At 37.9% G+C, this 26,260-nt stretch overlaps 1 protein-coding gene across 2 annotated transcripts in view; it reads left to right on the top strand.

Moving 5' to 3' along the window:
• UGGT1 (UDP-glucose glycoprotein glucosyltransferase 1) overlaps nucleotides 1-26,260 on the top strand; it is a 107,310-nt gene that overhangs the window by 43,388 nt on the left and 37,662 nt on the right. Inside the window, exons 18-22 of one of the 2 annotated variants that reach the window (XM_036857085.1) lie at nucleotides 8,959-9,123; nucleotides 20,105-20,225; nucleotides 23,558-23,656; nucleotides 24,583-24,606; nucleotides 25,116-25,210. In XM_036857085.1, the coding sequence (XP_036712980.1) occupies nucleotides 8,959-9,123; nucleotides 20,105-20,225; nucleotides 23,558-23,656; nucleotides 24,583-24,606; nucleotides 25,116-25,210 (504 nt within the window). The remainder of the gene's footprint in view (nucleotides 1-8,958; nucleotides 9,124-20,104; nucleotides 20,226-23,557; nucleotides 23,657-24,582; nucleotides 24,607-25,115; nucleotides 25,211-26,260) is intronic. The other variant, XM_036857086.1, reaches the window with a different exon arrangement.

Genomic DNA, 26,260 nt, shown 5'->3' with positions numbered 1-26,260 from the left:
AACAGTTTTACTTCTTCTTTCCATTTGGGTGTGTTTTATTTCTTTTGCTTACCTCATTGCTCTGGCTAGGACTTTAAATACTGGGTTGAAAATGAGTGGTGAGAGTGGGCATCCTTGTCTTGTTCCTGATCTTAGAGTGATAGCTTTCAGTTTTTCACCATTGAGTATGATGTTAGCTGTGGATTTGTTGTATGTGGCCTTTATTACATTGAGGTATGTCCCTTCTATACCCACTTCACTGAGAGTTTATATCATAAATGGGTGTTGAATCTTCTCAAATGGTTTTTCTGCATCTATTGAGATGATCATGTGGTTTTTATCATTCATTTTGTTAATGTGGCGTATCACGTTGATTGATGTGGGGATGTTGAATCATCCTTTCATCCCTAGAATATCTAGAATATGTTTCACTTGATTATGGTGTATGGTCCTTCTTTTTTTTTTTTTTTTTTGAAGATCATCTTTTTAAAAAAATTTTATTTATTTATTTTTGGCTGCCTTGGGTCGTCGTTGCTGTGTGCGGGCTTTCTCTAGCTGTGGTGAGCAGGGGCTACTCTTCATTGCGGTGCATGGGCTTCTCTTTTTGTGGAGCATGGGCTCCAGGTGCGCAGGCTTCAGTAGTTGTGGCATGCAGGCTCAGTAGTTGTAGTTCATGGGCTCTAGAGCGCAGGCTCAATAGTTGTGGTGCACAGGCTTAGTTGCTCCACAGCATGTGGGATCTTCCCGGACCGGGGCTCCAACTCGTGTCCCCTGCAATGGCAGGTGGATTCTTTCTTTCTTTTTTTTTTTTTTTTTTGATGTGGACCATTTTTAAAGTCTTTATTGAATTTGTTACAATATTGCTTCTGTTTTGGTTTTTTGGCTGTGAGGCATGTGGGATCTTAGCTCCCTGACCAGGGATCAAACCCACACCCCCTGTATTGGTAGGCAAAGTCTTAACCACTGGACTGCCAGGGAAGTCCCAGCAGGCGGATTCTTAACCACTGTGCCACTGTGTATGATCCTTTTGATGTATTGTTGAATTCAGTTTGCTAATATTTTGTTGGGGATTTTTGCATCTGTGTTCATCAGAGATATTGGCCTGTAATTTTCTTTTTTGTCTGTTGTCTTTGTTTGGTTTTGTTATTAGGGTAACTCTGGCCACATAAAATATGTTCTGTTTGCTTCAGTTTTTTGGAAGAGTTTGAGAAGGACTGGTTTTAATTCCTCTTTAAATGTTTTGTAGCACTCACTAAGGAAACCATGTGGTCCTAGGCTTTTCTTTGTTGGGAGGATATTCATTACTGATTCAGACTCCTTACTTATTATTGGTCTGTCCAGATTTTCTATTTCTTCATGATTCAGTCTTGGTAGGTTTTATGTTTCTAGGAATTTATCCATTTCTTCTAGGTTATCCTGGAAGATATGTATTATGTATATATAATATACATCTTTTTAAAAAAATTTATTTACAGTTTTTTAAAAAATAAATTCATTTATTTATTTATTTTTGGCTGCGTTGGGTCTTTGTTGCTGCCCATGGGCTTTCTCTAGTTGCGGTGAGCAGGGGCTACTCTTCTTCGCGGTGTGCAGGCTTCTCATTGCGGTGGCATCTCTTGTTGCAGAGCAAAGGCTCTAGGCGCGCGGGCTTCAGTAGTTGTGGCACACAGGCTCAGTAGTTGTGGCTCGCAGGCTCTAGAGCGCAGTCTCAGTTGTTGTGGCACACGGGCTTAGTTGCTCCGTGGCATGTGGGATCCTCCTCGACCAGGGCTTGAACCCGTGTCCCCTGCATTGGCAGGTGGATTCTTAACCACTGTGCTACCAGGGAAGTCCCCATAACATACATCTTAATCCTCTATCTGCATCTTGTCCCTCCCCCCTTCACTCTCCCCACTGGTAACCACTTATTTGTTCTCTATATCTGTGAGTCTGTTTTTTGTTGTTGTTGTTATATTCACTAGTTTGCTGTATTTTATAGATTCCACATGTAAGTGAGATCATACAGGATTTGTCTTTCTCTGTCTGACTTATTTCACTTGGCATAATGCCCTCCAAGTCTATCCATGTTGTTGCAAATGGCAAAATTTCATTTTTTTTATGGCTGAGTAGGAGTCCATTGTGTATGTAAACTACATCTTCTTTATCCATTCATCTCTTGATGGACATTTAGGTTGCTTCCATATCTTTGTTTTTATTTTATTTTTTTTAACATCTTTATTGGAGTATAATTGTTTTGCAGTGTTGTGTTAGTTTTTGCCGTATAACAAAGTGAATCAGCTATAAGTATACATTTATCCCCATATCCCCTCCCTCTTGCGCCTCCCTCCCACCCTTCCTATCCCACCCCTCTAAGTGGTCACAAAGCACTGAGCTGATCTCCCTGTGCTATGCAGCTGCTTCCCACTAGCTATCTATTTTACATTTGGTAGTGTATATATGTAGTGCTACTCTTTCACTTCGTCCCAGCTTACCCTTCCCCCTCCCCATGTCCTCAGGTCCATTCTCTACCTCTGTGTCTTTATTCCTGTCCTGCCCCTAGGTTCATCAGAACCATTTTTTTTTTTTAGATTCCATATATATGTGTTAGCATACGGTATTTGTTTTTCACTTTCTGACTTACTTCACTCTGTATGACAGACTCTAGGTCCATCCACCTCACTACAGATAACTCAATTTCATTTCTTTTTATGACTGACTGATATTCCATTGTATATATGTGCCACATCTTCTTTATCCATTCATCTGTTGATGGACACTTAGGTTGCTTCCATGTCCTGGCTATTGTAAATAGTGTTGCAGTGAACATTGTGGTACATGTCTCTTTTTGAATTACGGTCTTCTGCTTCCATATCTTTAATTCCTCTATTAACATTGTATAGTTGTCTTTTTCTCCCTTGAGATCTGTTAGTATTCGTTTCATATATTTAGGTGTTCTGATGTTGGGTGCATATATATTTAGAATTGTTAAATCTTCTCAATGAATTGACCTCATTATCATTTTATAATGACCTTTTTATCTCTTGTTATAGTTTTTGGCTTAAACTCTGTTTTGTCTGATAGAAATACAGCTACCCCTGCTCTCTTCTGGTTTCCACTTACGTAAGTGGATCTTTTTCTATCCCTTCACTTTGAGTCTGTTTGTGTCATTAAAGCTGCAAGGAACTGTAGACTCATATAGTTGGGTCTTACTTTTTAATCCATCCAGCCATTCTATGCCTTTTGATTGGGGAATTTAATGCAGGAACATTTAGAGTAGTTATTGATAGGTAAGGGACATAGTAGTGCCATTTTATTAGTTATTTGAGGCTGATTTATATTTCCCTTGTTCCTTTTTTCCTCTCTTGCTGCCTCCCTTTATGAACTGATGATTTTCCATAATGGTATGCTTTGGTTCCTTTCTCTTTATCTTTTGTGAATCTACTGTAGATTTTTGTTTGTGGTTACTATGAGTCTTACATAAAATATTTTATAGATAAGACAATCTCTTTTATGTTGATGACTTAACTTTGATCAAATATAAAAACTACCCTTTTATTCCCTCCCCTTTTTTGTTTTGGACAGCACAGTTTAACTCTTTATATTGTGTATTCAATAACAAATTATTATATCTATAGTTACTTTTAGTACTCTCGTCTTTCTTTTTTTGCTTCTCATCAGCATATTCTTTATATTGAAAAACAGCAAGATGGAGTTTTCTGCATGAACAGCATCATCATTAGAGGGCAGTTCAGGCAATTGTCATCCATCCCACATTCCCTTTGAGCATGGAGGGCACTGCTTCAAAATTCATGGTTGGGGGCCCTCTCTTGCTTCATCTGAATACTCTTGTCTTTTAACCTTTATAGAGTTAAGTGGTTAATACACCATCATATTACAGTGTTAGGGTATTCTGAATTTGACTATATACTTACCTTTACTAGTGTGTTGTATGTTTTCATACGTTTTCATGTTACTAATTAACGTCCGTTCATTTCAGCTTGAAGGACTCCTTTCAGCATTTCTTGTAAGGCAGGTTTGGTGATGATGAACTCTCTTAGCTTTTGTTTGTCTGGGAATGTCTTTATTTCTCCTCCATTTCTAGATGATAGCTTTGCCAGGTAGAGTATTCTTGGTTGGCGGTTTTTTCTTTTAGCAGTTTGAATATATCATCCCACTCACTCCTTGCCTACAACTTTTTTACTGAGATGTCCATTGTTAGCCTTCCCTGGTAAGTTACAAGCTTCTTCTCTTGCTGCTCTTAAGAGTGTCTAGTTTTGACTTTTGATAGTTTTATTATAATGTGTCTTGGAGAGGTTCTCTTTAAATTTATTTTCTTTGGTGAACTATGATCTTCAGGAACTTGGATATCCAAATCTCTCTCCAGATTTGGGAAGTTCTTATCCATTATTTCTTTAAATAAGCTTTCTGCCCCCTTCTCTATCTCATCTTCTCTGGAACTCCAGTAATTTGAAAATTATCCATATACCATTTCTTTAATTCTTCGGTTGCTGTTGTTATTGTTGTCCTCTGACTGATAATTGCAAAGCTCCTGTCTTCTAACTTGTAGATTTTTTCTTTTGCTTGATTTCACTCTGATGTTAATGCTATATCATTTTTAAAATTTCATTCATTATATTCTTCAGCTCCAGAATTTCTGTTTGGTTCTTTTTTATGTTATGCTCTCTCTCTTTGTTAAAATTCTGATTTTGTTTGTGTATTGTTTTCTTGATTTTGTTGAATTGTCCTTCTGTGTCTTCTTGTAGCTCATTGAGTCTCCCAAAAACAGCTATTTTGAATTCTTCATTGGGTAAATTGCAGATCTCCATGTCTTCGGGATTGGTTACTGGAAGATTATTGCAATCGTTAGGTGATGTTATGCTCTCTTGATTTTTCATGTTCCTTGCAATTTTAAGTAGCAGTCACTTCTACCAGTCTCTACTCTGCTTTGGGAGAGAAATACCTTCCATTTGAGCCTTGCTAGGAATTTTGAGGCTTTCTCCGGATGTCTGTGGGTGCACCTGCTCCATGCTGTTGTTCCCTCTTGTGCAGAATTCCGCAGCTTGTGTAACTCCTCTTGATTCTACATTTGCCCCCAGGCTGGGTGCTGACAGGCCACCTCCTTTTTGTTTTCCCCAAAGTGGCACTAAAGCTCAAGTTTTTTGTCTCTTTCTGGCCCACTGATGTGGACTGGCTTTCTGTACGTCCTCACTATCCATCTGGCAAAGCTCACTCTTGCTGCCCTTGTCAGGACTGTGCACTGGGAGCCAGCCACAGGGTGTGGGTATGTGGGGGTAAGGTGTGTGCAGAGCACTGTGGGGTGCCCATGAGCCATCTGGGGGCATCTGTGGATGAGGTGTCCTGGGTGTATAGGTGGGCTTGTTGATGCAGTAAGTAGGATCTGCCTTCCTTAAATGCCCTATGAGCGCACTGTCTGCTGCCCTCCCAGCCTCTTCCCACGTGGTGATGCCACTCACAACTCAGTCTTCTGGATGGACGGGAGAGAATTGAGCCTCTTTGGCAGCATCCCACACAGCTGGGGAAGTTGAGTGCTCAACCCTTGCTCTTATGTCCCTTGTGGGAGAAATCATAGGCTCAGAAGATCTCTTGTGGCCCTAAGCTGTACTGCCTTGGGAGAGGGGTGATGTGAATAAAGTCAGACTGTTGCTGTTACCCTCTCCAGTGTGTCCAAATTCATATTTTTTTGCTCCAGTGGTGTCCTGGAACTTCTTGCTGGAAACCTGGACTTCCACAGAGGCTGTCTTGTCTGTGGGTGATTGATTAAGATAGTTTTTCCCAGGAGTTCCCTGGAGCCAGCTCATGCGTCAAGGCGGAGCCCACAGCCAGGGTCAAAGTCCCTCTGCATATTACCTGCTGCACGGGTGGGCAACACTTCTCCCGGCCTCTTGGCATATGGTGCTGGATTCCAAAGCTCCCACAAAGACCCTTTTGTCTGTGGATAGATGCCAAACTGTTGTTTTTCTGTGGAGGAGACACTAATGAGGGAAGTCTTATTCAGCCATGATACTGACATCACTCCTGCCTCAGTGTTAAATCTCCTTGGTTTAAGGTTTGGGTTGAAGCTGGTCATGAGAGCTACTCAGTTTAGACGGAACATGTTTCCATTATTGTATTGCAACCTTCTGTTCAGTCACTTACCTTTTTTTTTTTTTTTTTAAATAAAATACTATTGATATGGGCACCTAGTGATTTTTCACATTTTCACAAACAACCTGAGTAGTACTCTGTAGAAAAAGAAAAGGTGAAATAAAAGGAAAGAAGGGCCACTTCGGGAATATTTGAGAAAATTAATGGAATTTTCTTATATTTCACTTTTGGAAAATGTTTAACTCTGGTTTTCTATCATCCTATTGAAGAAAAAGTACATGTTGCCTTTTTTATTGTGGATGATTGCTATATCAAAAGGATTTGCTTGAAAAACATTGACTGTAGTGGACAAATCGGGGAAAAGGGTATTTTTACACGTTGTCTTTTAATGCATTGAAATCTTGATTTTGCTGAAGAATCAAGTGGGAGTATCACAGACCTAGCTCCTCAGGAGTTTCCCAGATTTGACCATTTTCCTCATCTCTACTGGTTAGAGGCCCTTCCCATATAAAGAGATCGTAATTACCTAGCTATTTAAGTAGGCATATACTCCCAAGAGAAGGATGTTGTGAGATTCCCAGAGGTCCTAAGAATCTAATGATCAATAAGATTTTTTAAGTTGCAGGAGCTGTACCCCTCATATGAAAAAGCTCAAGAAAAATAGATTTTTTTGAAAAGGAGGAATGACTGCATTTTTTTTTTTTAATTTTATTTTTGGCTGCGTTGGGTCTTCATTGCTGCGCACAGGCTTTCTCTAGTTGCAGTGAGCGGGGGCTACTCTTCGTTGCGGTGCGCGGGCTTCTCATTGCGGTGGCTTCTCTTGTTGTGGAGCATGGGCTCTAGGAATACGGGCTTCAGTAGTTGTGGCACATGGGCTCAGTAGTTGTGGCTCGCGGGTTCTAGAGTGCAGGCTCAGTAGTTGTGGCGCACGGGCTTAGTTGCTCCGTGACGTGTGGGATCTTCCTGGACCAGGGATCGAACCCGTGTCCCCTGCATTGCCAGGCAGATTCTTATCCACTGCGCCACCAGGGAAGCCCGAGTGCATTTTTTTTTTTTAAAGGAGGAATGAGTGCGGTTAGCAAATGTTATTACACTTAGGAATATCTGTACCTTTTGTATAAATCTGAAGCTGTGTTATCTTCCATGCCTGGTATTTGAAAGAAGTAATCATTTCTAAAACTACGTAGTACAATTAAAGTAGATCTTTTGAACTGAAGAGAATATAGTCTGATAGGTGCATATTCATATGTTTCAAAGCCAAAGTAAGAAAACTTCTAACTTATTAGTGCAAACATTTTACATTTGGCATATTAACTCTGAGTCTTTATTAATCTCAGTTATCATTTATGAATGGCTCATTCGTGACTTTGTAGTCAGTGTTTCAAAATTATGTGTAATTAACATTTTTAGTGATCAGTTGGTAGAAATTCTCACATGTAATTTTTAAGTGTGACTCTGATAATTGGCCTGTATTCTGTTAATTTTTAGTCTGATAATCTATTTGCAAGTTGCAAAAATGGGAAGTTTATAGTCAAAACATCTCCCTCCCACTCTTGCCTTTTACTCAGTTGCCACATTCAGAGAAAACCAATGTTACTTACTTCTTATTGTCACTGAGAGTTATAATGTGGATTTTGTTTTGTTTTCCTGGGGTATTGATTTTCAAAGCTCAAAGTATATTAAAATTGAGTTTTTATGAACTTCTTTGAGATAGGTGAGATGTCAAAGAACAGAATTAATGTAACAGTTTTGGGAGTGTACATTTTAAAAGTTTTAACCATGATATACAGAGATGGCAGAAATCAACCTGGAAGGCCTTTCTCATTGTGCCATGTTAGTCCATCAGATAAGTCTGTACTATCAGTCATCACTGTGGCTAGATCTGAAACTAAGCTGATGACTGGTATTAGTTACCGAATTGAGGTACTTTTCTATTTGTGCTATCTAAAAAGGTTATATATTTTAAAATTCTGCTATTTTCAGAAGATAGCAGTTACAAGATGTTTAACAAGAATGCTTTAAAGACCTTTTTTTATATCTTGGGTAGTAATAGAGTTTTTACTCTAAAATCTTAGTCTTGGGTCTGTGGTTGATACCTGGGGGAATGTACCTATGTCGATTGTTGGAAAAGTCTCAGATATATATGTTCGCCTGGTACTTCCCTGCCAAGGAACCTCTTTTGTCCTGGAGAAGGCAAAAGATTGAGCTTAGTACATTATAGAGCAATTTTTGAGCACTGTTTTCCCACCAACCTTGTTTTGTTTTCTGTAGGTGTAACTTCTTGTTTAGTGATATGGACCCTTTTAAATTTAGAATTGGGTGTAAATATTTCATCTCAAGTTATCTGCCCAGGAGCACTAATAATTTATGACAGTCTATAGTTGTGCTGCCCATTATGGTAGCCTCTGGCCACATGAGCTTTTAAAATGGAAATTAATTAATTTCATGTGCTCAATAGCTACATGTGGTTAGTGGTTACTGCATTGGACAGTGAAGATAGAATATCTCCATCATTGCAGAAAAGTCTGTTGTATAGTTTGGGCTGTAGTATATGTAATTCAGGTCTGGTAGCCTGGGCTGCTTAAAATTACCCTCATCCCCATCTTCAACCACTTCCTGATTTATAAGGTTTTGTGGTTTTATTAAAACTCAGTAATTTAAACTCAGATTTACCTAGTAGGATATTAACTATGATGTTCTGGAGTGTAGTTGACTTACAATGTTGTGTTAGTTCTTTATATATTTTTAAAAGAATTTTTCTTTAGTTATTTCTTGGTTTCCGTATTTCTGTTGTTTTTTTTTTCTTTTTAGAACATGTATGTGTGAAAAATATGCTTTGTTGCGTTTGTCTCAGGAAGGACAAAAATATGCTGTTTGTGGTCCCATGTGTTTCAGGAAGCAAGAGGCTACTATGAGCAGACTGGGGTTGGTCCACTGCCTGTTGTCCTGCTCAATGGAATGCCCTTTGAAAAGGAGCAGCTAGGCCCTGATGAGCTGGAAACCATCACAGTGCACAAAATCCTGGAGACTACAACCTTCTTTCAAAGAGCAGTGTACTTGGTAAGTACTGTTTCAAGGCCGATTTTGAAAGAGAATGGTTTGCTTACATTTTTGTAGTCTCTGTAGTAGGCAATAAAATTCTTTAAGTATCACTGTTTTCTATACACCACTCATAATTGACTTGCAGACTCCCAGCAGGTTCTGCTGTAGTGAAAATATCCCTGAGACTTTCTGTACGTTGTTTTTGAAATAACTAATTTTATTGGCTTCAAGATTAAATTTTATTTTAAAAATTCTTAAGAATTTAGCCATTCTAAGAGACATTTGTTCTACCTGTAAGGAATTTTGACTCAGAAAAATTCAAATATTTTATATATATATAGTTATTGTTGAGATATAACTTACATGCCGTAAAACTCAGCCTTTTAAGGTGGACTCTGCAGTGGGTTTTAGTGTTTACACAGAATTATGCAACTATCACCACTGTCTAATTTCAGAGCATTATCCTCACCCCTAAAATAAACCTGACACCCAGCAGCAATCACTCCCCATTTTCCCCTACCCTACCCCCTGGCACCCATGAATCTGTTTTCAGTCTCTATGGATTTGCCTGTTTGGGACATTTTATATAAAGGGATTCATATAATATATGGTCTTTTGTGACTGATTTCTTTAACTTAGCATAATGTTTTCAAGGTTTACCCTTGTTGGAGCATGTGTCAGTACTTCATTCCTTTTTATGGCCAAATAATAGTTCCTCCAATGGATATACCAGTTTGTTTATCCATTCATATTTAGGTTATTGCCACTTTTTTGGCTACTATGAATAATGTTGCTGCTATAAGCAATCATGTAAAAGTTTTAATATAGACATACGTTCTCAGTTGTCTTGGGTATACACCTAGGAGTGGAATTGCCTGCTCATGTAGTTATTCTATTTTTAATAGTAATTCCATTTTTAACAGAACTGCCAGACTGTTTTCCAAAGCACCTGCACCCTTATACATTCCTCTCAGCAATGTATGCAGGTTCCATTTTCTATAAATTCTAGCCAATTCTTGGTATTGTCTGTCTCTTCGATTATAGCCTAGTGGGTGTGAAGTGGTATCTCATTGTGGTTTTGATTTGCATTACTCAACCATGAATGATGTTGAGCATTGTTTCCTATGCTTATTGACCATTTATTTCTCTTTGGAGAAGTGTCTATTCAGATTATTTGCCTGTGTTTAATTGGGTTATTTGTTTTATTACTGTTACAAGAGTTCTTTGTATGTTCTGGACATGAATTCCATATTATTTATGATTTTCAAATATTTTCTCTCATTTTCTGGTTTGTCTTTTTACTTTCTTGGTAGTGTCTTTTAAAGCACAAATGTTTTAAATTTTGATTAAGTTCAGTTTACTTTTTTTTGTTGTCCTTACTTGTATTATTTGTATCATATGTAAGAAACTCTTACTTAATCCTAGGTCATGAAGATTTCTGTGTTTTCTTCTGAGTATTTTTCTCTTAACATTTAGTTCTTTGATCCATCTTCAGTTAATTTTTGTATATGGAGTGAGGTAGGATTCCAACTCTTTTTCCCTATTCAATTTGAGACATGCAACTTGGGTATCTTTTTGAATATTCAGTTGCCCCAGCACCATTTATTGAAAAGAGTAGTCTTTCCCCATTAAATTGTCATGGTACCGTTGTCAAAAATAAATTGCCCACTAATGTATAGGTTTATTTTTGGACTGTCTCTTGTTTTCCATTAACCTATATATCTTTTTCTGTGTAAGGACCTCACAGTCTTGATTATTGTCATAATCAAGTGTGAGTTTTCCAACTTTGAGCTTTTCTTTTTTAAGAATGTTTGGCTCTTCTGTGAATATTAAATACACAAACATATATGAATATGAAATATATAAATGTACAGTGAAGCAGTCATTATGATAGCAAAGAATTAGAAATAATTTAAATATCCAACAATATGATGGAGCACAATGTAGCCATTAAAAAGATGTTAACTAAGACTATCTAAAGATATGTTTATAACATGTTGCCAAGTTCTGGCAAGTGGATTATAAAGTAGTGTGGCCAGACTGATCCTGTTACTGTGTATATGTGAGTGTGGCTGGGTAGGTGTGTTCATATGTAAGTATGTCTGTATGTGTATATGTGTATGTCTGTGTGTGTGTTAGGCTGGAAATAAATACCTCAAATGAGAAGCTTTTTCATGAACAGCATGGCGAGATTATGGATGATTGTTTTTCTTTGGGCTCTTCTGTATTATATTTTCATCAATGAATATGTATTGCTAATATGAAATAAAAAAGTTTTTAAAAAAGCACTAGCCTGTTTACCACCTCACAGATGGGAAACTGCTCAAGCACAGAGAAAAACAGTTGATTTAAAGTTTGAAGATTAAAATGAATATTTTTAAAAAGTCAGATTTGAGTTCAAAGAGTTAGCTACAGACAAGATAATTACGTGCCCTTGTGGTTTCAAAACTCATTGTGTAGTTTTAAATAAACTTCACAAATTTCAACTTACTCTTTGCTAAAATGAATGTTTTTAGAAAGGAGCTCTTCTGATTCCAAATCCCATTGATTTAAATGAATACCTCTGCTTTTTAGTCTCCTCTTTTCACCAGACTCTTCTCTGTGGTCAGACAGCCCCATCTGCCATTTTGCATCAGCTCAGCTTACAGACAGTTGTCTATAGAATTTGTAAAATCCCTAGTGAAATTTGATTAACTGAAACCTCAATTAATCAGACATGTGGGGCTTTGTTTTTTAGGAGAAAGATCAAGGAAAAGGAAAATAAAATATTAGGGGCTTAAAACCAACAAAAAGCTCCTAAAGCTCAGCTTTGCATGTGTGCTTTGTGCTTGTTCCACTTTCAGACGAATCGTAAAATCCAAGCAAAAAGAAACCCAAAAAAGCAAATAAAAGAAAATTAACATAGCCCACAGTCTCTTAGATTTAGCCACCATTTGTGATTCTGTACATGTTACCAGTCTTTAATGCGTACACAAAACGCACGCATGTGCACACAAGCGTGTACGTACACACTCATACATGTGGTAATAAGGTGATGGCTGGGGACGCTCCCTTCCTCGTGGACGTTTGTAACTGCAATGTTAATATTTGCAGTGTGTTGACAATTTTTAGTTTGTGGAGGTGGAGACATCATTTCTCCTTTGGAGCAGACTTCTAACGTTTTTAGAAAAAGTCCCAGTCTGGGCTCTTTAGTTACAAAAGTATAAAGGACTTAGCTAGGATACTGAGAGAAAATGTCAAGCTCACCATAAATATTACCGTGGCTGTGTAGTGTGACATGGCTACTAATGAAAACAAGGCTATTCTTTAGCCTGACTATGCCCTTAATGCAATGGAGAAATGATTTTTATCTAAATGAAAGTTTGGGTTGGACTGTTGGTGTTCCTTTAAAAAAAAAAAAAAAAAGGTTTGGCTCTTCTGTGTCCCTTTCAGTTCCATAAGAATCTTAAGATCAGCTTGTCAGTTTCTGCAAAAAAGGGGCCATTGGGATTTTGATAGGAATTGTGTTGAATCTGTTGATCAATTTGGGGACTATTGACATCTTAATAATATTGAGTCTTCTAACCCATGAACACAGGATGTTTTCCCATTTATTTAGGTCTTGTTACTTTCTTTTAATGATGTTTTATCGTTTTCAGTGAAGAAGTCTTACACTTCTTTTGTTAAATTTATTCCTTAGTATTTTATATTTTACTCTTTTTGATGCTGTTGTAAATGTAGTTGTTTCCTTAATTTAATTTTTGGATAGTTCATTGATAGTGAATAGAAATGCAATGGATTTTTATATATTGATCTTATATGCTGTAACCATGTTGACATTGTTTATTAGCTCTAAGATTTTTTTTGTGGATTCTTTAACATTTTCTGTATAGAAAATACTGTCATCTTTCAGATGACAAGGACATGTCTAGGTGTGGAACTCTTGAGTTTTTCTTATAGTACTTTACATTTCTTTCTTGCTCATTTGTTTTTTACACCAAACTACAGTATTTCCACTCCCTTAGTGTTCCACTTTTCAAGACATCAAAATATGACTCACTGTACAGATGTTTCAGGGGCCCAAACCAATGTATAGGCAAAGAAAATCTCAGTACACTTGAGGATTCTCAGTAGCTTGAGAGGGAAATCAAGGTCTGGCACCCTTGTAAGTGACGATTATTAAGACAGAGCTAATGGAAAGACTCAAATGATTTGTCAGTTTTGATCAATGTATTTAAGTATTTAAAAATTCCCATGATTATTAAATCATCATAAAAAATAAAATTAAAAAATCTCCCTCTGTATATAGCCATTCATCTACCCACCTTCCAATAATAGGTAATTGCTGTTTTAAGTTTCCTCTGAGTTCTTCCAAAGCATTTTTGTATCTGTATGCTAGCAATGAATATTTACTCCTTCCCAACCTTTATTCAAAAGTGGTAGCAAATTACGTAACTATTCTACACCTTGGTTTTTTTCACTTAACAAAATGCATGTTATGAGTCTTTCTAATTCAGTGCATAGCGTATTCTCAGTTTTTGAGGACAGCTGTGTAGTATTCCATCACATAAGTGGGTCTCGGTAAGAAGGAACAATTTTACCCCACTTGGCGGCACATTTGTCAACGTCCGGAGACATTTTTGGTTGTCATAACTGGGGGAAGGGAGGGGTGCTACTGGCATCTAGTGAGCAGGAATCAGGGATGCTGCTAAACCTCTTAAATGCTCAGGTCAGCCCCTCCCCCTTCCAAAGAAGCAGGACAGCACCTCCCTTTCCAAAGAGTTATCTAGTCCAAAATGTCAATAGTGCTGAGACTGAAAAGCATACATTATATGGATATACCCTCATTACATTTCTTAGATATGTAAATTACCATTTTCCATCACATCTGGGAACTTTTTACCCTGTATTTCTTCTAACAGTGTTTTGGCCTGTAATGACTTCTGATACCACACTACTCAGAGTTAGGCCATAGTCCTGACAGATTAAGGACATAGTTCTCCACAAGATTGTCTCCACTTTAGACACCAGCCCCAAGTTCAGAGATCCTCAGGCCACTGTTACTTACGATCAACTGGCTACAAATGCTGGCGTTCCCTCAGTTTTGATAATTTGCTAGAATGGCTTGCAGAACTCAGGACAGTGCTATCTTTACAATTAGCATCGTTATAGTAATAGAATATGTATCAGAACCAGCCAAAGAGTAGGGTGCACACAGCAAAGCTTGGGAAGGTTCCAGATGTAAAAATGCTGTGTCTTTTCCCCATGAAGTCAGGATGTATTATCCTCCCAGCTCACTGATGTGTGATAACATGTGGCATGTTGCCAACCAGGGAAGTTCAGCCAAGTTTTGGTGTCCAGAGTTTTTATTGGGGCTTCATTGCATAGCCACTATATATATATATATATATATATATATATATATATATATATATATATATACATATAATTAAAAAAATTTTTTTTGGCTGCGTTGGGTCTTCGTTGCTGTGCACGGGCTTTCTCTAGTTGCAGCGAGCAGGGGCTACTCTTTGTTGTGATGTGCAGGCTTCTCATTCCGGTGGCTTCTCTCGTTGTGGAGCATGGGCTCTAGGTGCACAGGCTTCAGTAGTTGCAGCATGTGGGCTCAGTAGTTGTGGCTCGTGGGCTCTAGAGCGCAGGCTCAGTAGTTGTGGCCCACGGGCTTAGTTGCTCCACGGCACTTGGGATCTTCCCGGTCCAGGGCTCAAACCCATGTCCCCTGCATTGGCAGGTGGATTCTTTTTTTTTTTTTTCTTGGCTGTGTTGGGTCTTTGTTGCTGCGCGCAGGCTTTCTCTAGTTGTGGCAAGTGGGGGCTACTCTTTGTCGTGGTGCACGGTCTTCTCATTTCAGTGGCTTCTCTTGTTGTGGAACACAGGCTCTAGGCAAGTGGGCTTTAATAGTTGTGGCACACGAGCTCAGTAGTTGTGACTCACGGTCTCTAGAGCGCAGGCTCAGTAGTTGTGGTGCACGGGCTTAGTTGCTCTGCGGCATGTGGGATCTTCCCGGACCAGGGATCGAACCCGTGTCCCCTGCATTGGCAGGTGGATTCTTAACCACTGAGCCACCAGGGAAGTCCCTGCATAGCCACTGTTGATTGAATCGTTGGCCATGTGACTAAACTCAGTCTCTAGCCCCCCTCCTGTTTCTGCAGGTCATGCTGCTCAAAACACCAATCCTCTGAACACATGATTTGTCTTTCTGGCCTAGGCAGCCTGCATTCTGAGTCATCTTGTTAGCATAAACTACCTGAGGGCCCACCACCACGAATCACCTCTTTAGTATAAACTATCAGGTGTGGTCTGAAGGGCCCTGCATAAATAACAAAGACACCACTCCTATCATTCAGGAAATTTCAGGATTAAGAGGTTACCTTCCAGGAACCAGGGAGCTAGCCAAATTCTTTATTACACACTGTACTTTCTTTCCCTCTCTTCCTTCTTGATGTATACATACATTGATACTGTTTACTGTCCCACAGGTTTCTTTTTTTCTGTTCCTTACACTGGATAATCTTAGTTGGTGTATCTTAAAGTTCACTGATTCTTTTTACTGTCAGCTGAAATATTCTGCTGAGTTCTTCTAGTGAATATTTCATTTCAGTTATTATATTTTTTAACTCCAGTTTTTCTATTTGGTTCTTTTCCATAATTTTTCTTTTTATTGATATTGTCTATTTGGTGAGACACGAGTCTCAAACTTACCTTTAGTTTGCTAGATAGAATTTCCTTTAGTTCTTTGAATATATTTAAATAGCTGATTTTAAAACTTTGTGTATTAAGTCTAATGCTTGGACTGTCTCGGGAACAGTATGTACTAACTGCTGCTTTTCCTGATTATGGGTCACACTTTTGTTTCTTTGCATGTCTTTAAAATTTGTTGATAACTGGACGTTTTAATTAATGTAATGTGACACCTTCATAAATCAGGGTCTTTGCCCTACCAAGGTTTGTTGTTGCAGCTGTTGTTTGTTTAGTGAGTTTACTGTATTGATTCTTTAAAGTCTGTGTTCTTTATCGCATGTAGCCTCTTAAGTCTCTGTTTGTTAGCTTATTGGTCGACTAATGAATAAACAGAGATTTTCTTAAATGCATGAATCCAAGAAAGTGTCCCAGTTTTTCCCAAGTGTGTCTGTGTACATGCTGGAGTATGCCTTCGGCGCTCAGCCAGGCAGTGTACAACTCTGCCTTAGCCTCTTCAGTTCTTGCTTGCTCGAGTGTCAAGGTTAGTTAGAGCCAAGAGTTTAGGGCCTTCAAAGATTTTTCCTGGGCGTGTACACACCCCTGGCCACCATGCACGTGGCCTTTTAGATTCCAAGGAATATGAGAACTTTTCAAAATCCCTCATAGACATCTCATTCCCTAGCTTTTTCTTCTGCTCTTTTTGGCCAGCTTTATGTTAACCCAACTGCTGTCACCAAACAACTGAGACATTAAACAGTTACTCCTGATTGTTTTTGACAAACACCTCCAGGAAAAAGGCACTTGGCACTGATTCCGCTCAATAAAAGAGAATGCCTGGGGACTTTCCTAGTCTGCTGGTTTTCACCTTTATTGCAGGGCTGTTGGTTTTCAAGGCTCCTGCATAGCTGGGGACAAGTAGATAGTGATAGGGCAAGTTAAAATGTCATAAAGGTAACTTTTCCTACTGCGATTCCACTATTCTACTTTCTGTGTCTATGCGTTTGCCTATTCCAGGTATTTCATGTAAGTGGCGTCATACAGTGTTTGTCACTTTTGTGTTTTGCTTATTTTAAGGTTCATGTTGCAGCATGTATCAGAATTTCCTTCCTGTTAAGATTAAATGATGTATATACCACATTTGGTTTATTCATTCAAATGTTGATGGACATTTGGGTTGTTTCCCCCTTTTGGCTATTGTGAATAATGCTGCTGTGAACATTGGTGTACAATTATCTGCTCAAGTCCTTGCTTTCAATTCTTTTTGATATATACGTAGAAGTGGAATTGTTGGATCATACAGTAAGTCTGTGTTTAACATTTTGAGGAACCACCAAAGTGTTTTCCATAGCCCATCCTTGCCACCACCTCTTAGTTTCTGTCATTTTGATTATAGCCATTCTGGTTGGTGTGAAGTGGTATCCCATTATGGTTTTGATTTGCAATTCCCTAAGGACTAATGAGACTGAACGAACATCTTTTCAGGTGCTTATTAGCCATTTGTATATCTTCTTTGGAGAAATGTCTGCTCGGGTCCTTTGCCCATTTTCAAAATGGGTTTTTGTTAATTGATGTTGAAGTGTAGGAGTTCTTTATATATTTTGGATATTTATCCCTTATCAGACATATGATTTGCAAATATTTTCTTCCATTCTGTCAGTTCTCTTTTCACTTTCTTGATGGTGTCCTTTGATTCACGAAAGTTTCTACAAGTAACGTCCAACATTAGAGGATGAAATAAATGTTACTGTTCATTTGTAAAAAGGAATATTATGCAGCATTCTCAAAGTATTGAGATAGAGTTATTATGTTCAGAAATGCAGAGCTAAGGTATATTCAGTTAGAAACATAGGGTGAAAAATGCACATATACCTATGTATAAATCAATATGGGACTTCCCTGGCGGTCCAGTGGATAAGACTCTGAGCTTCCACTGCAGGGGGCGTGGGTTCAATCCTTGGTCGGGGAACTAAGATCCCACATGCTGCGTGGCATGGCCAAAAAGTTAAAAAAAAATAAAATCAATATACATGGAGACCACAGAAATATTCCTCTAGAGATTGGAATGAGGGGAAGAACTTTCATTTTTACTTTATACAATTTAATATCCAAAGTTTAGTATTTTCTAAATATGTGTAGAAGCACAAATAACTTTTGTCATAATATTTTAAATATGAATATTAAAGTATTAAAATTAGTTTTTGATGAAGTCCTATTTACCTCTTTTTTCTTTTTGTTGCCTGTGATTTTGGTGTCATATCAGAAAAATCATAGTCAAATTCAGTGTCATGAAGATTTTCCCTAATGTTTACTTCTAAAAGTTTCATACTTTAGCTCTTATGTTGATGTCTTTGATATATTTTGAGTTAGTTTTTGTGTGTGCTGTGAGGTAATGGGCTCACTTTATTCTTTTGCATGTGGATGTCCAATTTTCCTAGCATCATTTGTTTAAAAAAAAAAACAAGCAGTATTTTTGAAAGAAGCTATTTCTTGTGCTGACTGTTAAGGCATTTATACACACACAAAAAAATGTTGGACAAATTTGGTTGCATGTCTCCTCATGAATAAGAATAGATCCCAGTAGTTTTGTTAAGGAATTTGTTCTTCATGGAGCTCCAGGAATGAAACATGAAATGAATGGGTTTGGCTAGATAAGAATTTAAATATTATGACAAAAGTTATATGTGCTTCCACACATATTTAGAAAATACTAAATTTGGGAAATACTAAATTGTATAACGTAAAAATGAAAGTTCTTACCCTCATCCCTAGAGAAATATTTCTGTGTGTCTCTATGTATATTGATTTATATATATGTATATGTGCATTTTTCAGCTTTTTAGCTTACTTTTTTAATTGAATATATCTTAGCACTGCATTTCTGAACATAACAACTCTGTCTTAAAACTTTTAGATTGCTGCTATTCCTTTTTAAGAATGAACAATCATTTATTTTATCCCTTAATGTTGGACGTTGCTTGTAGATGTACACTTTTATAAATAATGCTCAGTGAATCTTCTAATATGTATATCTTTGTACTTTATAATTTTTTGAGAAATACCAATTATTGGAATTGTGTCAAAGGGTAATAATGTACATTTTAAATTTTGCACTAAATTCACTATATATAAAAGCATATGATATGCAGATAGTGTGAGATTCAAAATGTGTATAGAGGTATAAATGAAGAGAAACTGTCACTTATTCATTCCTCTTCCCCTGCCATTCATCTTTTCTTTCTGCAAACAACCACTGTGTGTGCGTGTGTATGTGTGTGTAGGTGAGCTGCATTAAAAGGTATGTACATGTAAAATTTTGATAGATTTGCCAGATTGCCTCCTTGAGTTAGGCTTTTTATTGGAATCAGTTCAGGTTTATGATAGAGACCAAAGTTTTATACATGAGCTTACATCTATAGCAAGTCATCGATTACCTTTGTAAGTCTTTTGAATTATGTGGTTGGTGTATATGCTCATTATTGGCTTATAGTTTGAGAATTTGTGAGTTATTGCTCTTGAGATAAGTAGCCACAGAAGATGCCTGAGTGGAATTTTTAAGACTTGATTGTGTGTATTTGATTCACATCTATTCCCCCTGAAAATTATGTTGAAATATGGTTTTGTATGAAATATATTAAGTGTGAAAAACTTGCAAGTTTCCACAGCCATTTACATTAGATCACCCTCATGCAGTACAAGTATTTCTATAATATGAGAAGTATAAAGGGAAGAATTAATGATTCTTTAATTAATTCTTTAATTAATGATTTCTTCTCCCCCAGTGTAATTGTGACTCTGGAAATGTAGGATTACTTGGATGCCTGAGATTGAAAAAGGGGTGATTTTTTTTTTTTTTTTTTTTTTTTTTTTACAATGTATATTAACTGCCTGAGAGAAGTAATTTGGCTTTCTTCTTTAGAGAGAAGCTAACTGTGAGTAGATCTCAGGATGGATTTTTGCTTGTATTAACTCTTCAACTAGTCTCTAGAGCTTGCTTGTTTCTGTGGTGAGATCAAATAAACATGGGTTTGCGTTTCATATTCACTTCTCATTAGCTCTGTGACTTTGAGTAAGTTATTTAACCTTTCTATACCACATCTTCCTCACATTGTTGAACAGATTAGAGATACTGTACATAAAGTGCCTTGCTTGGCAATGACAGGAACCTATAACGTGGTAACTTTTATTTTTAGCTGTTACCAGTACATAAGAAGATACTATAAAGTTAATGATTTTTTAGGTCCTAATAAATTATTATTGATCATATTTGTTTAATGTGCATCTCACCCACACCCTGTTTTCTTTTTTTTTTTTCCTCTAGGGTGAACTGTCCCATGATCAAGATGTGGTAGAATATATCATGAATCAGCCAAATGTTGTTCCACGAATCAACTCTAGGATTTTGACAGCTGAACGAGAATACCTGGATTTAACAGCAACCAGTACGGAGTATTTCGGGAACAATTTTGGGCCTTTTTAATTTGTCTTTCAGAATCTTTGCATTTATTGGATTGTAATGTTCAGAATTTCTGATAACCCAAGATTGTGACACAGTTTCGTTCACCTTGAGTTCATTATATGAGCTTCTAAATTCACAAGTTTCCTCCAAAAGGAGAGAAATTCTTCCTGGATAAATCTTTGTAAACTTTGAAAGATATTCAGTGCCTTTTAAATGCCAACTAAACATAGGCATTAGATGGTAAGAGTGGACCTAGATTGTTGACTTTCTTACAGTCCTAAAGCTCTTAAGCAGCTATCTTCTTCCTCATTATGCAGTCAGTCAGTGATATTGTCGACAAATATCTCAGGTAGCTCTACTCTGAGAACTTAAGAATGCCTTTTTAACAAATAAAGCTTCATTGAGAAATAGTGTACATCAGCGGTCCTCAACCTTTTTGGTACCAGGGACCAGTTTCGTGGAAGACAATTTTTCCATGGACTGGGTTTGGGGAGGGGGAGTGGTTTCGGGATGATTCAGGTGCATTACACTTATTATGCACTTTATTTCTATTATTATTACATTGTAATATATAATGAAATAATTATACAACTCACCATAATGCAGAATCAGTGGGAGCCCTGAGCTTGGGGCTCAGGTGTGGGTTGGGCTACGCGTGGACTAAAATAAGTGTCGGATTCTGACTTAAAGCCTGCCACCAGATGCAGCTGTACAGTTGAAGTACATCAACTCACTTGCCACTATAAAGCCTGCCACCAGATGCAGCTTAATTGTCACTTGCCACGCACTGACAGGGTTTTGATATGAGTCTGCAAGCAACTGATTTATGATGGTCTCTGTGCAGTCAAACCTCTCTGCTAATGATGATCTGCATTTGCAGCCGCTCCCCAGCGCTAGCATCACTGCCTCAGCTCCACCTCAGATCATCAGGCATTAGATTCTCATAAGGAGTGCGCTACCTAGATCCCTCGCATGCGCAGTTCACAGTAGGGTTTGTGCTCCCATGAGAATCTAATGCCACCGCTGATCTGACAGGAGGTGGAGTTCAGGCGGTAATGTGAGCGATGGGGAGCGGCTGTAAATACAGATGAAGCTTCACTCGCTCACCTGCTGCTCACCTCCTGTTGTGCGGCCCGGTTCCTAACAGGCCACAGACCGGTACTGGCCCATGGCCCGGGGATTGGCGACCCCTGGTGTACCTGCCATAAAACTCAACCTTTCAAAGTGCACAGTTGTAAAGTGCACAGTTTTTAGTATGCTCGCAGAGTTGGGTGAGCATCACACTGACATTAGAACATTATCACCCCCCCCAAAAGAAATGATGTAGTTACTCTCCATTTCCCCCTTCTCCTGTCCTTCAGCAGCCACTAATTAAGTTTCTGTTTCTATGGATTTTTCTGTTCTGGATATTTCATGTAATTGGAAGTTTTTTGTGACTGGCTTCTTTCACTTAGCATAAAGTTTTTAAGGTTCATCCATGTCGTAGCCTGTCTCAGAACTTCATTCCTTTTTTTTTTTTTTCAGGTAATAAATATCATAAATCACAAACATAAGTATAACTTCATTGTCTGACAGTTCTGGAGGACTTCATTCCTTTTTATGACTGATTCATATTCCATAGTGTAGATAGGCCACACTTTGCTTATCTGTTCCTCAGTTGATGAGTATTTAGGTTGTTTCCACAAGAATACCTTTTTTAAGAGGTTAAGCCCAGGTATAATTTGTTCCTTTTGCTTTCCCTGGAGACTCTTAAGGCCACTTTAACAAACTGCTGGAAATACAGTAGAGTCACCACTTGCTCAGGAAATCTCACTGGGGAAGAAAGGATATGTGTAATGGTGAAGTCAAAACCAAGTGTATTTGTTGTTGTAGTTGAATACAGTGAATGTATAGGTCTGTTTATGGTTGTTACTTTATTGCAACTACCCCTATTCTACTTGAAACTAAATTCCTTTCCTTTCAGGCAGAAGGAAATGTTTAAATATAGGCAGAGGAAAAATGCACATGTATGCTTATATTTGAAAAAGAAAGTAGTAAGAAAGTGCTTTTTACCAAAAGTATTAGTAGAGCAAGGCAAGCAGTATTATGAATTTTGTCCTGAGTTTTTGTTGTTTCCATCATTTTAAATTAAATTACAAAGAGTTATCTTTGGAGTACCCATGAATAAGGACCATGAAAATAGTTGTGTTTGGGGGTATCTTTCTCCACTGAGCGTTACAGCCCTCAGCTGTGAAGCGATGCTAGTCCGCAGTGGCAAGGATGCAGTTTGCTTGGTGAGCATTTTGGAGCCCCCAGTGAAAGAGCAGCTGGTATCCTCCTAACCCAGTTGTCATAGCTCCATCATCGACGCTGCTCTTGGCCTTTGCTGTCTGGCAACTCGGTTTTAAGGCTATGGTGCTTCCTCCCCTCTGCTACACGAAGTCATGGGCGGTGTCTGTCTTACTTACCATTGCTTACCTTTGCCTAGACTATTGACTGAACAGATAGTAGGCCCTTGGTGTGCTTTGTTGAATGAAAGGATAGATGGGTGAGTGGGTGGACAGACAAATACATGGGAGGGTGGGCAAGCAAGATGTGCTTGGAGGACATTGCAAGAAACGGGGCATTTGTATTGGGGAGTAAATAATGCAAAGGCCTGGGAAGATTGCCGGAGATGGAGAAGGGGTTTATGATACCAGGCTGGGGACCAGTTTGTAGGTAGGAAGAAATTACAAAGTATTGAGAGCAAGGGAATGACTTGATGAAACTGGAATTTTATCAAGAGTTATCTGAGGGGGAAATGATTAATAAGAGCATTGCCCATAGGCACTAATCGGAAAAGATACATATCTGAAAATGACCTTTTGTTTCTGTTAAGGTTAAAAATGTTACTTTGATAGATGTGAAATAACTAAAACAAGAGTTTTTTTAAAATATTTTCTCTCCCATTCATCCCCTCTTACCCCCAAATAGGATAGGGAAGAGTTTACCATGGGGATGGACTATGGAAAGGAGAGATGAAGTTAAGGGGGTCTCTTTAAAAGATCATCCTGTAGGTATAAAGTGAAAAGAGTGGGAATAGAATAAATTTAAACCATCAAACTGACAAACACATATCTGAGAGTTATGTGTGAGATGTGTACATTTTCTATTTGTGTCTTAAAATGTGATTAATGGGGTGGGTCATGTTGTGAACTTGTTCAATAAACGTGAAACAATGTATTTCGCTCATGCATTTTATTAAAATGTATATTATGGTCAAATGAGATTATCAATTGAATATTTACATTAAATTGAATTTAGGCATACTAATTATAAATCTAATTTTTCTTTCAGATAACTTTTTTGTGGATGATTATGCTAGATTTACCGTCTTGGATTCCCAAGGCAGGACTGCCGCTATAGCCAATAGTATGAATTATCTGACCAAGAAAGGTAATACATTTTAGGCTTACCTTGGATTCAACTTGTTTTTCCTTTTTTTTAGTATTTACAAAAACCTTAATTTTTAGTGTCTGTTGGGAAAGAGATTCCATAATTTCTTTTATTATTTTGTATAATTACTTGAGCCTAGAAAATATCTGTTTAAAATTTAATTTTTTATATATATTTGAAAATTCAGATGTTGTCTTTATAAATTTTATATTAGACATTAAAGGTAAAAGGAAAAATTTTTTCATGGTTCAAAATAGGAAAAATTATGATGTAAAAATGGGTTAATGGATTGAAAATTGGTTTGACTTGTCTCTTCAATGACAGTATTGGGTTAAATGTTTTTAGGATTTGTAAGATCAAATTTCTTGGTACAAGAAATCCTTGTGCACGTTTTTAAACTGATTTTGATGCAGTTATTTATTCAGATTAAAATTGTGTAAAATGATATCCTCTTAATGGCAGACGGGTGCTTTTCCCCTCTGGTCACACTTATTACCCTTTCAGGGCACTGACTGTCATGCAAGGCAGCTTTTTTTTTTTTTTGGCTGCCCCATGTGGCATGTGGGATCTTAGTTCCCTGACCAGGGATCAAACCCGTGTCCCCTGCATTGGGAGCATGGAGTCTTAACCACTGGACCGCCAGGGAAGTCCCTAAGGCAGCTATTTTTATCCACTGTGGTCTTCTCCCAGAGAGAATTTCTGGTTTCCCAGATATATGTTAAGTACAGGCAATTGCTCCATTTGTTTCTTCAAAGAAGTTGGTTCTGAGGGGTCCTGGAACAGTGCTGTAACCCTAGTGGGACTAAGGAGCAAAAAGAAGCATAGGTGATGTTGGGCATTATTTAAAATTTGACTCTTACAGTTGGCATTAATTAGAGAAATGACATTTTCTTTTCTTCTACTCTTTTTCCTTTACTTTTGTCCAGGAATGTCCTCCAAGGAAATCTATGGTAACTTTAAATTTCAGAATGTTCTATTCCTTTTGTTAACTATCTTATGTGGTTTCAGGCACCACTGTAATTCAGAATTTATTGACACTTTATTGGGATGTCTCTGTAACCTGTGGGTAACAGATAATTTATCAATGCAGATAAATTCTGTGTGTAAATGTTTGCCAAGGATTATATTTCAGAAAGTTAATAAATGAATATGATTAAAGACTATAATATGTTATCCACACGTTCAAAGACTCTTTTTCATTTTACATGCTAACAGATACCCAAATCAAAATAGAATTAATAACTGCATGTTCTTAGTTTTTAATTAAGCCACGTGGAAGGTTACCCTGCTTTCATTCTAGTACCAAAGTTTCAATACTTTTGCTTTGTATCTTTATTAAGCTTGTCATTTTCTTATTTTTTGCATGGTTTTCAGAAATTACTTGGCTTAATAGCAATATTGAAACATAGGATGTGCTTTTTCCCCTCCCACTCAATATGTTGTTTTTGTTTTTCTATAGATGATTCTTTTATTAGGCCAGTAACTTTTTGGATTGTTGGGGATTTTGATAGCCCTCCTGGAAGGCAATTATTGTATGATGCTATTAAACATCAGGCAAGTATCTACGACTTCATTCTGTATCTTTGTTTGAGGCTGCAGTTATCTTCATGGGCATATGTGTGCTGATAATGTTCTGGTGGGGAGGCTGGATCCTGCTTTTTTGGTGCTTGAGGGAAAGAAGCATTGTTTTTTCAGAGGTCTGGCAGCTAGTGAGAAAACAGAGAAGACTGCAATATTCTGGCTTTATGTAAGGGAATAGATTTTTTTTTTTTTTTTGGCTGTGCCGTGCAGCTTGCAGGATCTTAGTTCCCTGACCAGGGATCGAACCCGGGCTCCCTGCAGTGGCAGCACAGAGTGCTAACCACTGGACCGCCAGGGAAGTCCCAGGAATAGATTCTTTTAGAGGAAAAAATAATAAGATCGTCATCATAGACAAGTTTTTATTGTATGACCATTCACGTTCTTGCTGCAGAGATGCTGCAAAGTTTGTGTTGTATATTGTATGGGAGAGACAGGGTCCTTATATTGAGAGAGGTCCAGATATGGGAGAAATACCACGGAGGCACATTAGCACATGTATAATAGAAGTAGGTGTAGGCATGCAGAGGGATGCACATACGGGTGGTCTGAAAGCTGTGCAGCATATAAACCATAGAAATGGAGTGAATGGGCAGTGGTGAACGGCTGAAAAATAATCAACCCTTCTAGAGATTGTCATTGTCAGAGAGAGAGATGTTACATTTCCTTTTCCTGAGCGGTTTCAGATTGGATCTTCATCCAAGTTTCACACCCCTCCTGTGTCCCCTTGCCACTCTGCGTCCCAAGGAGGCTTACTGAAATATCCAGGTGATTTCAGCTTCACTGAGTGCCTTTATTGTCTAAGGGAACAGACTAGATGGTGCGGTCAGTTGTGTCAGGAGTAGTCCAGGTGAAGGACGATGTACGTATAACGCACTCTAACTCAAATTGACAAATGCTCAAGTGGTGAAAAGTGGGAGAACAGGGAGGGAGTAATTGAAGTAAAATATAGGTTCAAAAGACATGCACAAATCAATAGGATGTAGTGTCACAGAGTGAACACACCCATATGACCACCACACAGGT

This window comes from Balaenoptera musculus, chromosome 7, assembly GCF_009873245.2.
Source record: "Balaenoptera musculus isolate JJ_BM4_2016_0621 chromosome 7, mBalMus1.pri.v3, whole genome shotgun sequence".
Classification (NCBI taxonomy): Eukaryota; Metazoa; Chordata; class Mammalia; order Artiodactyla; family Balaenopteridae; genus Balaenoptera; species Balaenoptera musculus.
This window is presented reverse-complemented; position numbering and strand designations above follow the sequence as displayed.